Below are 14,053 nucleotides of genomic sequence, written 5' to 3'. Positions count from 1 at the left end.
TTAATTATAACTAACATGATGGTAAATATAATAGAGAGCCCAATTAGCGAAGAAGAAAGGAGAGAGGGCCTGGCCCAAAGGAATAAAGAAATGTTGTTGTGTTCCCCAAGGCATGTATGTGTGTATATGTATAGAAAAGAATAGAAGGAAGCAAAGGTTTGTTTAGCGAATTGAAATAAAATCAAATCTGATAGAATGGGTGGAGTTGGGGTTGAGCATCATCATGTTGAAGCATCAATAGCAGACGAAAATTGTTCCGCTAAACCCACCAACCAAGGGGAGGGTCTCCGTCAATACTACTCTCTCCACATCCATGACCTTCACCTCCTCCTCCGCCACAAATCTCATAATCTCAACCGTCTCCAGGCTCAGCGTAATGATCTCAATTCCAGAGGTATTATTATATCCCTATTCCACATTCAACCCTAACCCTACTTATCCTTATTCTTCTAACTCCCTATTATTTATCCTTATTCTTCTAATTCCCTATTATTCTCTCACTACAGTCAGGATGCTTCGCGAAGAACTTCAGCTTCTTCAGGAGCCTGGATCATATGTTGGTGAAGTTGTCAAAGTCATGGGCAAAAACAAAGTCTTAGTCAAGGTCCAATTCCCTTTCTCTATTCTCACTCTTGAAATTGATAAAACAATATCCAAACCTAGTTGAAATGCTTATTTATCTTGTTCTGTTTATCAGGTTCATCCAGAAGGGAAGTATGTTGTCGATATTGATAAAAATATTGATATCACAAAGATTATCCCATCAACAAGAGTTGCACTGCGCAACGACAGCTATGTTCTTCATTTGATTCTGCCAAGCAAAGTTGATCCACTCGTCAATCTCATGAAAGTTGAGAAGGTTCCTGATTCTACCTATGACATGATTGGTGGCTTGGACCAGCAAATCAAAGAAATCAAAGAGGTATGTTGCCTGACATTCTTTCCATGTTAGCGTTTGAAGTTTTCATTTCTCAGATCTGAGGCTATTAGGGCACTAATTTGGTAAATAGCTAAATCAAACACTTCTTTAACAACTTTTGTTGTTATACTAAGCTAAAAGGGACCTTATTGAAATTAGCTAAAAAGTGCTTTTGAGAAGGCCATATGCTATTTTCATATGTTATTTCCACAAGTATTTATTTATTTCATGTAAGCTGTTTTCTTAAGCCCAAGCAAGCTCTATAAGCTAGCTAGCTCTTTCAGATGCATCCCTCTTCTCTTTGTCACTTTCTGTGTGCGTGGTTTGGATATGTCTATTGCAAGGTAGGTTATATTTTGGCAAAAAAACTGTTGTTGCTGTGCCTCACGTTATGATCAATTTTTACAGGTCATTGAGCTACCAATTAAACACCCTGAACTCTTTGAAAGTCTTGGTATAGCTCAGCCAAAGGTAGTATCTCATTCTGAGGTTGAAGTAATCCTTCAATGAGCAAACTTAGTTGTGTTCTTATCTCTCATGCTTGCTTGTACTCTTGTTGGCTTTTCTGTTTGCTGACTTTTGTTCACATATCTCAGGGTGTCTTGCTTTATGGGCCACCTGGTACAGGAAAAACACTGTTGGCTAGGGCAGTGGCACATCACACTGACTGTACTTTCATCAGGGTATCTGGTTCTGAATTAGTTCAGAAATACATTGGAGAAGGTTCCAGAATGGTCAGGGAACTTTTCGTTATGGCCAGGTTTATCCTCTTTACTTAGCTTCTTACACTCTATCTGTCCACCTATTCCAAAAGATAATGGAAGAAAAGGTGGCTTCATGACTTTGTGGGTTGAACATGTGAGTCAAATTCGAGTCATTTTTTAATGTAGCTACTAAGGTTCTGGTTGTCAAATTTGGACTTAGATAATATGCACATAACAATATGTGACTGCAATTTGACGTGAATATGAAGTCCTTCCTTTAATTTCTTCTAAGTGGTACTTCAAGAGCAAAATGGACATATTTGTTCCCCTATTTTTGTGTGTGTAGAATTATTAATCAATCAATTTGTGTTCTAATAATCTAAAAAGAATGGAATGTGCTGCCTGAAGTTTAGCTTAGCCATTATCATATATATTGTTATTGAACATTAATCTTTTTTGTCAGGGAGCATGCTCCATCAATTATCTTCATGGACGAAATTGACAGTATTGGATCTGCTCGGATGGAATCTGGAAGTGGCAATGGTGATAGTGAGGTGCAGCGCACTATGCTGGAGCTTCTCAACCAGTTAGATGGATTTGAAGCTTCAAATAAGATCAAGGTAATACATGTTGTTTCATAATCATGCTATACTGGTATATATTTAAAGCTAGCATGATGCCCATACTGCATTAAATAGAAATGTGATCAGACAAACAGGTATTAGTCAATTTATCGGACTCATTAGAGCTATATTATTTCACAATTCTTTGACGATATTCTGAATAGAAGTATTCAACTATATAGGTTTTGATGGCCACAAATCGGATTGATATCCTTGATCAAGCCCTCCTTCGTCCTGGACGTATTGACCGTAAGATTGAATTCCCAAACCCTAATGCAGAGGTATGCATCATTGCATTCATGTTATCCTTTCCTTTCATGTTCTTGTACTGGGTTAGAAGATGCATCCTCTTCATTTGTAACATTTGTTTTGTTCCTGAACACAATTATTTTTACTTTTATTTTATGCAGTCTCGGCAGGATATTTTGAAAATCCATTCTAGAAGAATGAATTTAATGCGTGGCATTGATTTGAAGAAGATTGCTGAGAAGATGAATGGAGCATCTGGCGCTGAGCTTAAGGTGTGTTTTCACTTATTTGGGTTGCATATTTGGTTTTTCTAGAAGCTCTATTTAAAATTGTCATGTTGAAGCGTTTGCTAAATTCCCTTGATATTGGAGTTTATTGCTCTGGTCAACATTAAAATATGGACAAAACGTAGGTAATGTTCTATAGGTGCTTGTGGTGTTGTTTCCCAAAGTGAACTAAACATGTGTCTCATCTGTTACACATGTTCCTGATTGACACGCTTTGTTCTCATTTGAGAATAGCACCACAAGCACCAATGTTAACACCTGAGTTTTCTCCTTAAAATAATAGATGCCTTCAATATTGTATAATGTGTCCTTTTCTTCATGCTAAGCATGAGCATGCTTTTGTCACATTTTTGGATGAAGACTTGAGAGAAATTTAGTGTAATAGATGGGAGTAACTACCAACTGCACCAACACATGCTGTTCAAGATATTATCAAAGTTGATGAGGCAAATGAAGAGTTTGGGTTGTTAGAAATATAAAAAAGGTTCTCAGCCTGAATGGTATATATAAGTTCATTTGAAAGTAAATAGAGTGCAAGTTCCAAGAGAGAGTTAGCATTAGGGTTGAAAGGCAAAGGATGAAGATAAAAAAAGCAGTAGGGATGAATGAACACTTGCTATGTATTTTACTGTGTGCCTTAACTAGAGCTGTACTTATTTTCTTCATGTGTCTGTTTTATGCAGGCGGTGTGCACAGAAGCTGGAATGTTTGCTTTGAGGGAGAGAAGGGTGCATGTGACTCAGGAAGATTTTGAGATGGCTGTGGCGAAGGTGATGAAAAAGGAAACTGAGAAAAACATGTCATTGCGGAAGTTGTGGAAGTAATTTTCATTTCATGTTTCTTTTTTACTAATTTATCTTTTGGAAAGAAGATGGACAGGGGACAAACCTAAGTTACACTGGCTTTCATATTGCTTTTGTTGACAAAGTTGTGTACCAAATTATGTTATGACTCATTGTAGTTGAATTCTTCCTTGTCTGTGTATTGAGAGTGCTAAAAGATATTTTTCTTAAAGATATTTTGTTTATGAAAGACGAGTAGATTGAAGTAATGAAAAGTTTGGGGGCAGTCACAGACATGGCATGCCCTTGAATCCAAATACAAAGTTTGGATAGTCAAGGTTGATGTGTAGTACCTGATGGTGGAGGTGTTCACTCTTAGATCCGTCACATATCTTGTCTTGAATCACACTTTCTGTTTGCAAGTTGGTTTTTGGAGGGTAAATGAGGAAAGGGAAGAGAGTCATGAAATACATTTGACATGACTCTCAAGCCTTCTTTTTTTCATTATTTCCCCTCCGAAATTAAACTCACAAATAGACCCTAACGTGTTGCCTCTTGCCCTCTCATTCAGTTAAACATATCCTTTGTATTTTGCTGAAATTAACTTGACTTTTCCTTAACAATCAATTTTTACTATCCTAATGTGCATTCATTCAATAATGAAATATGCAAATCTAGCTGCCACTCTTCAATTCCTCTCCATAATGACACTTTTGGTTGGTAGAAGGCAACAGGTGTGCTGATCATTTAAGCTGTGTTGAATATTAACAATAAAATGTTCCATTAATTTTTTATTGGTTTATAAACTAACGGTGAATAATGTGTCTATGTATACAAGACAGATGGATGAAAAATGATATGAATTGATGGTGATGGTGATAACTGATAATGAAGGTATTATTAGTGTAGTTGATAAGAACAAGAATATGAATAATATATATAAAGATGAGGCAGAAACAGAATGGGAACTCATTTCCATTCCTATCAATGGATCAAACCGCCCCTTTGTTATATCGATAAGGTCAAATTTGCTTATTTAATTTTAGAATTTTGTTACTAAAAGCTCATATTACAACTTAAGATAGCGTATGTATAATTATGTGATACTCAAATAAAATTTAATTATGAAGATGTACTACTCTCACCTCTCACTAAATATTTCACAGTGGATTCACTCATTTGTACTTTGGTGTGATGGAGATTCACTCATTAATGATGAGAATGAGAGGGCCATTTATAATGAATGAAGGTGATGGGAAGAAGAATGTGAAGATGGATAATAATGAGAAAGATAAGACAGAATCAGAATGGAAATCCATTTCCATTCCCCGTTGAGTATTTGTTCTGTTTTTATTGAATAAAATACAAGATGAGTAGTCTTGTCAGCAAGACCAACAAGCCAACTACATATATACATGACCATATAAGTATTTTAATATAAATATAACAATATGTACCCAATTGTTTAATTAACCATTAACCACCACCAACCATATTCATAGATGCGTCCTACCAACGCCATTATTATATAATATCATATCATCCAATTGCAACTCCATCCATATATTCAACACAGAGTTTGATTTGAATAAGATGATGAGTATTGGGAAGGTGGATGAATTAAGTGATATTGGAAAGCTTCCTGAGCATGTCCTAATAGAGATATTCATAAGAACATGTGTAAGTGAGTGGAGACATATATCATGTGTGGACAAGCATTGGTCCTCCATTTTCCACTCCCAATGTTTCTGGCAAGCTGCTCTTTCTTTCACTTACCCTTTTGCTCATCCTTCCAACACTTGGCCTGGTCCTATTCCTCTTCCAGATTCACCTAAGAGGTATATATATGTACCAAAGTTATCTTATTTCTAAACTCAATTTTGAGAAAGTATTATCTTGATTCTTGTATGTGTATTACTATTCCTGTTTGATTTTCTATTAGTACTTGTGTTGATTAACAAATCAAAACTTGTGTATACTTTTAGGAGGTTTATGGCCTTATATATCAGTCAACAGATCTTAGCTTCTGATCCTCAAATTCAAGTAGAAGAGATTGTTGGTCATACTTATCTCTTTTTGAAAGAGCAGCTTCAACTTTCTATCATGTCTCCTCATAGTGGAATACTTCATGGAACCATAATTGGTATCTCTCCTCCTTAATTTGCAGTTATCTTATAAGTATATATCTTTAAGAATTTGATAGCAGTGTGTGAGATAATGGGCTTTTATATGTTAATGAGCAGATCAATTCATTGCTTGTGGCAAGTCTAGAGATATAGCCCATGAACTTGCTTCTCTGATTTGGCTTGCTGTTCTTGACAATTTGGAGGAAAATCACCATACCTTTTATTTACTTAAACGCCTTGCTCAAGAAGGAGATGTAAGTGCATCCTACTAAACATGGAATTTTGATACTCATCTATGTTTCCATAATTTTGTATTGGAGCAATAGATTATATGTTTTCTTCCATATGTTACTACATCATAAATCATTTTTGTCTTTTACAGCATCTGATTATTGTTGTCATTATTATTTATTTTGAGCAGATTTTTCTTCCATACCCATACAGTAGATCAGTGAAAGTCCAATGGAGGGTGTTTGAGAAGCTTTTCACTGATTTTCGTGATTGCTTCAACCAAGTAGATTACTATGATATTTTGGCATGTGCTAAAAGCAGGTTTCAGCCAATACCATCTGCTTGGTTAGGTTACTAGCTACCAAATATGAAACTCTTCCTAGTTAGTATTACTTGTAAACTTTGTACAATAATAAGGTCATACTCTTTTGGAAAATGTATACCTTATTATATATATAATTGAAATGAAAACTCTCTGAAACCTGAATTATGGATCAACCTCTTATGTTCACTTTTCTCATCCTGATTGCTGTAAGGCTGTAAGAACACTTGGTGTGATATATTATATTTATCATTATCATCATATCATTTGTAGTACAAGTTCCCATTCATTCAAGGATCCGGACCCAATTACATCATTCAACTCGCCTCACAAGTATAGGATGTATGCATAATTGCATTAAGTGTTTTTTTACTAATAAATCTATGGACTTTGTTTTAAAACTTGTAATTGAAGTGACATTTTAACTATTAGATAAGGATATATTGTTCTCAAACTTGTCCTGAACAATATATGCTTAGGAACAACACATGTATAAAGAGTTCAAAATAGATCTACCCGATCCTACAAATTGACACAACTAATCTAGATCTACCGGATCCAATCTACTCCGATCATTCTATAACATATGTAAACTTATTGAAAAGCATAAGTAAAATAAATGAGAAACAATGATAGGAATACATTAATCTGAGAGTCCTAGGAAGTTAAACATATACAACTTTGGGTTTGTATACTATTGAAATAAGGAGGAAGAAGGAAGGATTTCCGGAAATGGAGGTTTTGATAAGCAAATATATAGTAAGAGAGGAAAGAGAAGGAGAAAAAATATATCTTAAAAAGTCTAATAGTGTTAGATGAAAAGTGTTACCGTGATTAACTTTGCAAATATCGAAAAAATCGAAATACAAATTATTTGTTATTAAACTGAATTATAATCCAACACAATTTTACAAAATGAAAGGATCAATTGTTTTGGCATATATTTTGAGAGAGAAGGGTTAAGTGAATGTTACTTTGGTGGCAGCATTCTGACAATATTCTCTGAGTACGACCACCACACTGTCTTCTTCTACTCTTACTGTAACCTCTTCTCTCTCTCTCTCTCTCCGCTAAACAACATAACTAGGGTTACTCTCTTCCCTCCTTCTCCTATATTGCATTGCATTCATCTCTCACCAACTTCTCTTACTCAAATAGGAATCAACATTGCCTTTTTTTTTTACTCCAACTCTTTTATTTTTTTCATTTCTACATACTATTGCATTTATCTTAATCACCCTTATTTATTTCTTTCCTGATCAATGTATTTCTATTTTCTCTGTCACAATTCCTAGTTACTACTTTATCTGATAGACACTTTTTGAAAAATAAAAGAAAGTGTGTGTATATCGGAGTCATGATCCTCTCACTCTATGTTTCAAAAAAATCTGATTTTTTTTAGTGGGTTGATGCTTAATGTTACTCAAGGTAATGGGTTCCGAACTATGTCATTTTTGAATGCCAAAGGTAAACAAATTTAATCCAACATTAGACTCACTTTTTGGCATTTTCAGATCAATGTACTTTCCTTTCTGGAATTTAGGACTTGTGCACATTTTTAGTTTGACTCCCCTTTCGCCATTTTCCATTAAAGTTATTTTTTTTACCCGTTTTCCTTTCCCTAGTTTCCTTATGGACCATAACACTAGTTGTTTTGGTTTTGGAATCCCTTCTTTTTATATGTGCTCACTTGGCCACTAGATCAGTAATGCTCTTGTCTTGGAATATCAAGATTCCTTTCTTTTGTTATTATCTTGTTTTTAGCTTTAGATTTCCCATGAAGGCTTTATTTTTAAATCCAGCCCCTTTCTTTTGCCCAGCTTATACTAAACTCACACTCTCTTTCTATTTGTTTTGATGTGTTTGTAGGTTTTGATCTGAAACACTTAAGAACATTGGTTTGAGTGAAGAATAGTTTGTTTTTGAAAGGTAAGCATGGATTTTTTGAAAATCAAGAAGTTCATCAAATCTCACAAAGCAGGTGGAGAAAATGATTTGGCAGGCAAGGCTGTGCCAGAGCCTGAGGAACCAAAGCCTAACACTGTCGGTCCTGATTGGTGTAAATCAGAAAATGATGATTCTGTCACTGAAGCTGAGGATGATGATGATTTTATTACTAATGAGGTGAAGAGGAGGCTGAAAGAATTGAGAAGGAACAGTTTTATGGTGTTGATTCCCGAAGAGGATTCATGCCCGGAGGAAGGGGAGGATAAAGAGGAAGCAGGAGAAACAGGCTTTAATGAATGGAGGGATGTGGAAGCTGAAGGTCAGCAATGGTGGCGTGGCTTTGATGCTGTATTTGAAAAGTACTGTGAAAGAATGCTTTTCTTTGATCGGATGAGCGCACAGCAACTTAATGAAGTTGGCAAAGGTAGATTTTTTATTGTTAGTCGTTGCTGACGATGATTCATGCTTAATCTTCACATGTCCTTGTATGCTTCACCTGCAGATACTAGTAATGGTTGGGAATGTTTACTTGGGTTTTAACATTGGATTGATTTACTTGTTTTGTCTGTGGATCATTGGTGAATTATGTGTGATTAGGATAATAATGAACACCTGAAGAATTATTTCTCTTATTATTCTAGTTGGAGAAAAGAAAAATTAACCCAAAGTAAAGATCTTGTATGCTTCATCGTATCTTGTCAATTGGAGTTCGATGTACATTACCTGCTACAAATGCTCCATCCCATGAGTTAAGGAAATCATGTCCCACGCTTTAGCATGCTTTATCCAATCTCACACAATGAAAGTTTTGCTTTGGTAAAAAGTGAAGACCTGGCTATGTTGAATTTATCAGTGTTATTATTATTTGGAGACAGTGATTGAGATATTATCCTCTTTTGCCACCTGAAAACTATAGTTATTTCATCACTATGTCAGGTACACAGCCTCCTTTAACTCCGTCTCCAAGATCTGCATCAAAGAAGCTGGCGTCTCCATTCCGTTGTCTTTCCTTGAAAAAAATTGAAGAACCTGATGATGAGATGGAACATCTTCAACAGCCTGAAAATGATCCCTACCAAGATATTGAAACAGGTTATGTTGGTCATATATGCTTGACTTGGGAGGCACTTCACTCTCAATATTCTCATATGAGTCAGAAGATATCTTGGCAACCTGAAAATCCTACCTGTTACAATCACAGCACGCAGCAGTTTCAACAGTTCCAGGTTCTATTACAGAGATTTATAGAGAATGAGCCTTTTGAGCAAGGCGCACGAGCTGAAATTTATGCTCGCACAAGGAAAACTTTGCCTAAACTGCTTCAGGTTCCTAACATACAAGGTGAGTTTTCTGTGCACCATTCACCTTCGCTATCATGGATATTTCCGATGTTTAAGAGTAGTTAAAAAAATTACTTTTCTTGATTTTTGTCACTTAAAATGTTATTACGTGTTTGTTTTTTATGCTAATGTTTGTACTTTGTATTGCTAAGTTCTCAACTTTAAGAGTCTATTCAGGTTCAGATCCTAAATCAACAGATGAATCAGACATGAGAGTTCTTGCTCCTGATCTTATCAAGGCAATTGAAAGCTCTATCCTCACATTTTACCTTTTCCTGAAAAGGGACAAGAAAAAGTCAAGCAGTACTATCAACCTGTTTGGAAATCAGAGTCAGCATTCAACTCCTCTACACCAGGTTCAGTCTACCCTTGAAAAGGTAAATTCAGATAATCTACCTTGTAATTGAAGTTAGCAATTTTATGATATACTAATCAATCTTGGAAGTGCATAGACAAATATTTTAGCTATGCCTTCAGTCCTCCATATTATAAGCTTTTAAGGTTGGTTGTTCTTTAGAATGTTACATCCCCCATTTTATCCATCAATTCTGGTTGTCTCAGTAAAATTCTCCATGGTTGACTTCCTAGGGTTGATTTGTTTGGCTCTATAATATTCCTATTCTAATTCTAATACAGATTATTATCAACAAATACATTTTAATCCATTGGTTAATTGAGATCTCTTTCTGTTATTTTCTACATTCCTTATTCTTCTGGGGTTTCTTCTTTTTGATGCAATAGGGATGGGGCATACAAGTGTATCTAGGAATTTGTTAATATATTCTTAACCGTGTCCATTTTATGAACTACCTTATGCTGACAGTTGAGCTAGTTTATTATTTTGAAATGATCAGTCATGTAAACAAAGAAAGTGTTGTATGCTCATCTTACTATATATATATGTATGTATTTTTATGTTGTAAATGCAGAAAGTTGTGAAACTGAAGGAACTGCGTAGGAAAAAGAAAGGGTGTAAAATGAATTGTTGGCCGCAAAAGCATGAGGAGATTCAGCTGTTGCTTGGGCTTATTGACATGAAAATCCTTTCAAGGGTTATGAGAATGACAAAGATTAGCAGAGAACAACTGTTTTGGTGTGAAGAAAAGATGAAAAAGGTGGATGTATCAAATAGTAAGTTAGAGAGGGATCCATGTCCTATCCTCTTCCCTTGCTAGTAAGTAGTAACAAACAATGGATTGGTGATTGGTGCATAAGTTCATCATCAACTTTAGTAGTAATTTGTGGTTGGAGGAATGATAATTGTTGCTGCTGATACATCGTTCATGCTTGGGAAGAAATCTGTACATTGTATGACAAGATTTGGGAAGTGTTTTATGTTATGAGAAATGGATTATTGTTGTGACAAGTTTGTGTCATGTAACTTGGGGTATAACATAGTTGTTAAGGATTATTCTTGTTGATTTCTTCCTAGACTCAATTCAATGTTATGTTACTCTTGTCATGCTTCTTTTTTTGTCTGGAATAGGTAAGATGCTTAGATTAATTAAGCAAAAAGTATAATCAGATTTGTTATGGCCAAATATTATGCTAAGTTGTTTGTAGAGTCTTGCATTAAAACATCCTCCTTTTCATTTAAATTGAGATAGAACTTTCAAAAGGTGAAGAACCCTGTAAATCAACCTGTGTATCCATCAATTTGAATACTTCATTTTTAATGCAATCATTCTTGTCTTCAAAAAGAGGAAGACTTAAGTTAATTGCAGTGTCTAATCACTTATGTCTACACGTAAGTTGATACTAGGAGGATTAGAGAAAGGCGGGATACATGATCTTTAGAGAGTAATGAGAAAATGAAGTATATTGGATCAATCATGACGAGGATATAACATTTCTCCATGGGCTAAGTGAAAGAAGCATAGAAGTGAGGTTGACACCACATTTTGACCCAAAATCTTAAGGCATTAGGTCTATGGTCAATCCATTTATATGCTCTTTAACTTATCCATTTTTACTCAATGTGGGACTTCTTCATTCACAATTGGAATACACGACAATGGCGATGTCCTTCAAGTGTCATTTGTTACAAAAAAAACTATCAATCAAGCTTAAGGGAAAGTATTACAGCACGATTATAAGACCCACAATATTATATCGGACTGAATGTTGACAATAAAATGTAAGAGAATGGACTATATGAAGCAATGATGAAAACATTTTATTGGATAATTGGACACATTAAACAAGATATGATTAGAAATGAATGCATCAAAGAGAAAGTTTGGAGTATTTCTTATTGTTGAAAAGATGTTAGATTTGTGTCTTAAGTGGTTTGTATATGCATTAAGGAGTCTGATAGAACAATATGAGAGAAGAAGAGGGACCAATATATAGAAGAAGAGGGAGGTCAATGTTTTTCAATGAACATATTTATGATAGAACAATATGAGAGAAAATGTTGGGTAGATTTGTTGTTTCCATATGAAGGAAGTGTTATATTCCATGAAGTGTTTTGTTAGTTTTCCCTCTACTCGCATTGGTACGTCTTGAAATCTCAGCCTACATGAATGGTAATGATGCATTAATCCTAAATTTATTGCAATAGAATGTTAAACCTATTCCCTTGTTTTCTAAATCTAATATAATGTAATCCATTGAATTTGTTGCATGTTGTGAAATATGACGTGTTGCATAAGTTATGTGTGAATAAATTGGTATTCATAATTAATGATGGGCATAATAGAAATGCGGAATGGAGAAAAGGGGTGATTGAAAGAGTTGAGAAAAGGTTTATAGAGAAAGTTGTGGGATTTTGCTTTGCTTATATCTTTTCCTCCCTAAACTTTCTTCACCTCAATATTCAATCATTTAGTACTTTGAAAAGGTGGATAGTGAATGCCACTTTTATTGTTTTGAAGGGGAAACAAAAGATAAATAAGTATATGACATGAATGGGAGGGACCATATTTTTCGATTGGTTAAAAAAAATAAGTTACATCTACTCATTATCTTCCTTGTATAATGCTTTAATAATGAGAATGAAATAAAACTCACAAATTCAACTTTCTTTCCCTTTCTTCTTTCACATATTAATGCTTAATCAATTAATGCATATTTAATTAATAGTTAATTTTATTTATTTGTATTGTTTTTTTTTGAATTTATTTTTAAAAAATCAACAATGATTAAATAGTAATGATAGATAATACAATTATAGTGTGTAAAATTCATGTGTTTAGTACATGTATCTTTTCTTCTTTTAAATATATATGAAAAATTGAAATAAATAAAAAAAGAGAAATTGAGAAAGCAATTTAGAGAATAAAGTGAAAAATGTGAGTTGTATTTGTGTTTTATTTTTGTTTGACTTAATAATGTCGTAATAGGTGTGCTGCGGTATCATATATATCAAAATTGTGTTGTTTGTTTGTTTGTTTGGGAGAGAGAGAGAGAGAAGAAAGGGTTTGGAAATTGGATTTGCATCGATGATGGAGTGCAATAATAATGGTAGCAGAAGGAATAGAGATGGAGGAGAAGTAGGGAAAGCGATAATAGGATTGGTATGTGGAACACTTGTTTACTATCACTGTGCCTTTCGCAATTCTTCAATCCTTTCTCTCTTCTCCGATGTCTTCATTGTCCTCTTATGCTCCCTCGCTATTCTCGGCCTCCTCTTCCGTCAGATCAACATTCAGTTATTCCTCTTCTTACTTCAATCATTTGAACTCTTATTCATTTCAATCATTCTCCTCTTATTCAATTATTCATTTGATATAGGGTTCCCGTGGATCCACTCGAGTGGCAAATATCACAGGACAGTGCAAATACAATAGTTGCTTCATTAGCGAATACAATTGGTGCTGCTGAGTCTGTATTACGTGTTGCTGCCACTGGCCATGACAAGAGGCTCTTCTTCAAAGTCATTCTTTCTCTTTACCTTTTATCTGCTCTTGGTAGATTCGCTTTGCCTGCCACTGTTGCCTATGCTGGTCTCTCCCTTTTCATTCTTTCATTCATTCACTCATTCATTATCACTTCCATACTCTGCCTCCGATTAATTAATTCTTATGTTATGTTATGTTACGTTATTACAGGATTATGCTTCTTTTGCCTCTACATGTTTGCCGACTCCTCTCAATCAATCACCTCATGTCTTGCCTGGTTCCTAGAAGGAAGAAGAAATGATACCGATGACAGAGACCAAGACACCATCATGTAACCCCTTTTCATTCATTTTCTCCCTAAATTGGATATTTCAACTATCTATCCATCATGTAATTTAACTTTGGTAAATAAGATTTACTTTTTCTTACAACACTAGCCTAGAGCTCTAAGACTGTAACCTTAAGCTTTAACCATATGTAAGATAGCAGAAGGAAGTAAAGTGGACACATCACTGAGATTTACCCTTAAAAGCTTCAAAATGACTCTTTTCTTATATACCAAACAAGCTAGCAATCAATGATAGACAATGTCAATGACCACAGCAACAATGAACTTCCCAATCATGGTGAGGTCACATGAAACAGACTTCCCTTCTAAGAGCAGTCAAAAAATAAGCAACC

The 14,053-nt window shown here is 34.8% G+C and overlaps 4 protein-coding genes across 5 annotated transcripts; all 4 read left to right on the top strand.

Annotated features, from left to right (window-relative positions):
* LOC109356610 (26S protease regulatory subunit 8 homolog A-like) lies at positions 153 to 3,778 on the top strand. Its single transcript, XM_019600020.1, has 9 exons — positions 153 to 394; positions 507 to 604; positions 698 to 922; positions 1,328 to 1,390; positions 1,516 to 1,679; positions 2,087 to 2,243; positions 2,429 to 2,527; positions 2,657 to 2,767; positions 3,466 to 3,778. The coding sequence occupies exons 1-9, from the start codon at positions 196 to 198 to the stop codon at positions 3,604 to 3,606; spliced, it is 1,257 nt and encodes a 418-aa protein (XP_019455565.1). The 5' UTR covers positions 153 to 195; the 3' UTR covers positions 3,607 to 3,778.
* Positions 5,059 to 6,504, top strand: LOC109356611. Its single transcript, XM_019600021.1, has 4 exons — positions 5,059 to 5,402; positions 5,550 to 5,707; positions 5,808 to 5,944; positions 6,112 to 6,504. Exons 1-4 carry the CDS (start codon positions 5,158 to 5,160, stop codon positions 6,277 to 6,279), a joined length of 708 nt encoding a protein of 235 aa, XP_019455566.1. The 5' UTR covers positions 5,059 to 5,157; the 3' UTR covers positions 6,280 to 6,504.
* Positions 7,264 to 10,992, top strand: LOC109356609. 2 transcript variants are annotated; one of them, XM_019600018.1, is made up of 5 exons: positions 7,264 to 7,331; positions 8,113 to 8,614; positions 9,127 to 9,531; positions 9,708 to 9,907; positions 10,460 to 10,992. In XM_019600018.1, the coding sequence occupies exons 2-5, from the start codon at positions 8,179 to 8,181 to the stop codon at positions 10,703 to 10,705; spliced, it is 1,287 nt and encodes a 428-aa protein (XP_019455563.1). In that variant the 5' UTR covers positions 7,264 to 7,331; positions 8,113 to 8,178; the 3' UTR covers positions 10,706 to 10,992. The 2 variants fall into 2 exon arrangements, with proteins under 2 accessions (XP_019455563.1, XP_019455562.1); XM_019600017.1 differs by lacking the exon at positions 7,264 to 7,331 and adding an exon at positions 7,423 to 7,710.
* On the top strand, positions 12,909 to 13,808 carry LOC109356612 (reticulon-like protein B22). The gene is made up of 3 exons (XM_019600022.1): positions 12,909 to 13,182; positions 13,266 to 13,477; positions 13,583 to 13,808. Exons 1-3 carry the CDS (start codon positions 12,974 to 12,976, stop codon positions 13,705 to 13,707), a joined length of 546 nt encoding a protein of 181 aa, XP_019455567.1. The 5' UTR covers positions 12,909 to 12,973; the 3' UTR covers positions 13,708 to 13,808.

The sequence above is a fragment of the Lupinus angustifolius genome, chromosome LG09, assembly GCF_001865875.1.
Source record: "Lupinus angustifolius cultivar Tanjil chromosome LG09, LupAngTanjil_v1.0, whole genome shotgun sequence".
Lineage (NCBI taxonomy): Eukaryota > Viridiplantae > Streptophyta > Magnoliopsida > Fabales > Fabaceae > Lupinus > Lupinus angustifolius.
This window is presented reverse-complemented; position numbering and strand designations above follow the sequence as displayed.

Bases quoted from the DNA above. Each gene is read 5' to 3' on its own strand.
- LOC109356610 (XM_019600020.1), top strand. From the start codon at position 196: ATGGGTGGAGTTGGGGTTGAGCATCATCATGTTGAAGCATCAATAGCA. The intron at 923-1,327 runs GTATGTTGCCTG...CAATTTTTACAG, and splicing joins AAATCAAAGAAATCAAAGAG to GTCATTGAGCTACCAATTAA. The intron at 2,244-2,428 runs GTAATACATGTT...TCAACTATATAG, and splicing joins AAGCTTCAAATAAGATCAAG to GTTTTGATGGCCACAAATCG.
- LOC109356611 (XM_019600021.1), top strand. From the start codon at position 5,158: ATGATGAGTATTGGGAAGGTGGATGAATTAAGTGATATTGGAAAGCTT. The intron at 5,403-5,549 runs GTATATATATGT...GTATACTTTTAG, and splicing joins CTTCCAGATTCACCTAAGAG to GAGGTTTATGGCCTTATATA. The intron at 5,708-5,807 runs GTATCTCTCCTC...GTTAATGAGCAG, and splicing joins ACTTCATGGAACCATAATTG to ATCAATTCATTGCTTGTGGC.
- LOC109356609 (XM_019600018.1), top strand. From the start codon at position 8,179: ATGGATTTTTTGAAAATCAAGAAGTTCATCAAATCTCACAAAGCAGGT. The intron at 8,615-9,126 runs GTAGATTTTTTA...TCACTATGTCAG, and splicing joins ACTTAATGAAGTTGGCAAAG to GTACACAGCCTCCTTTAACT. The intron at 9,532-9,707 runs GTGAGTTTTCTG...GAGTCTATTCAG, and splicing joins TCAGGTTCCTAACATACAAG to GTTCAGATCCTAAATCAACA.
- LOC109356612 (XM_019600022.1), top strand. From the start codon at position 12,974: ATGATGGAGTGCAATAATAATGGTAGCAGAAGGAATAGAGATGGAGGA. The intron at 13,183-13,265 runs GTTATTCCTCTT...CATTTGATATAG, and splicing joins TTCCGTCAGATCAACATTCA to GGTTCCCGTGGATCCACTCG. The intron at 13,478-13,582 runs GTCTCTCCCTTT...ACGTTATTACAG, and splicing joins TGCCACTGTTGCCTATGCTG to GATTATGCTTCTTTTGCCTC.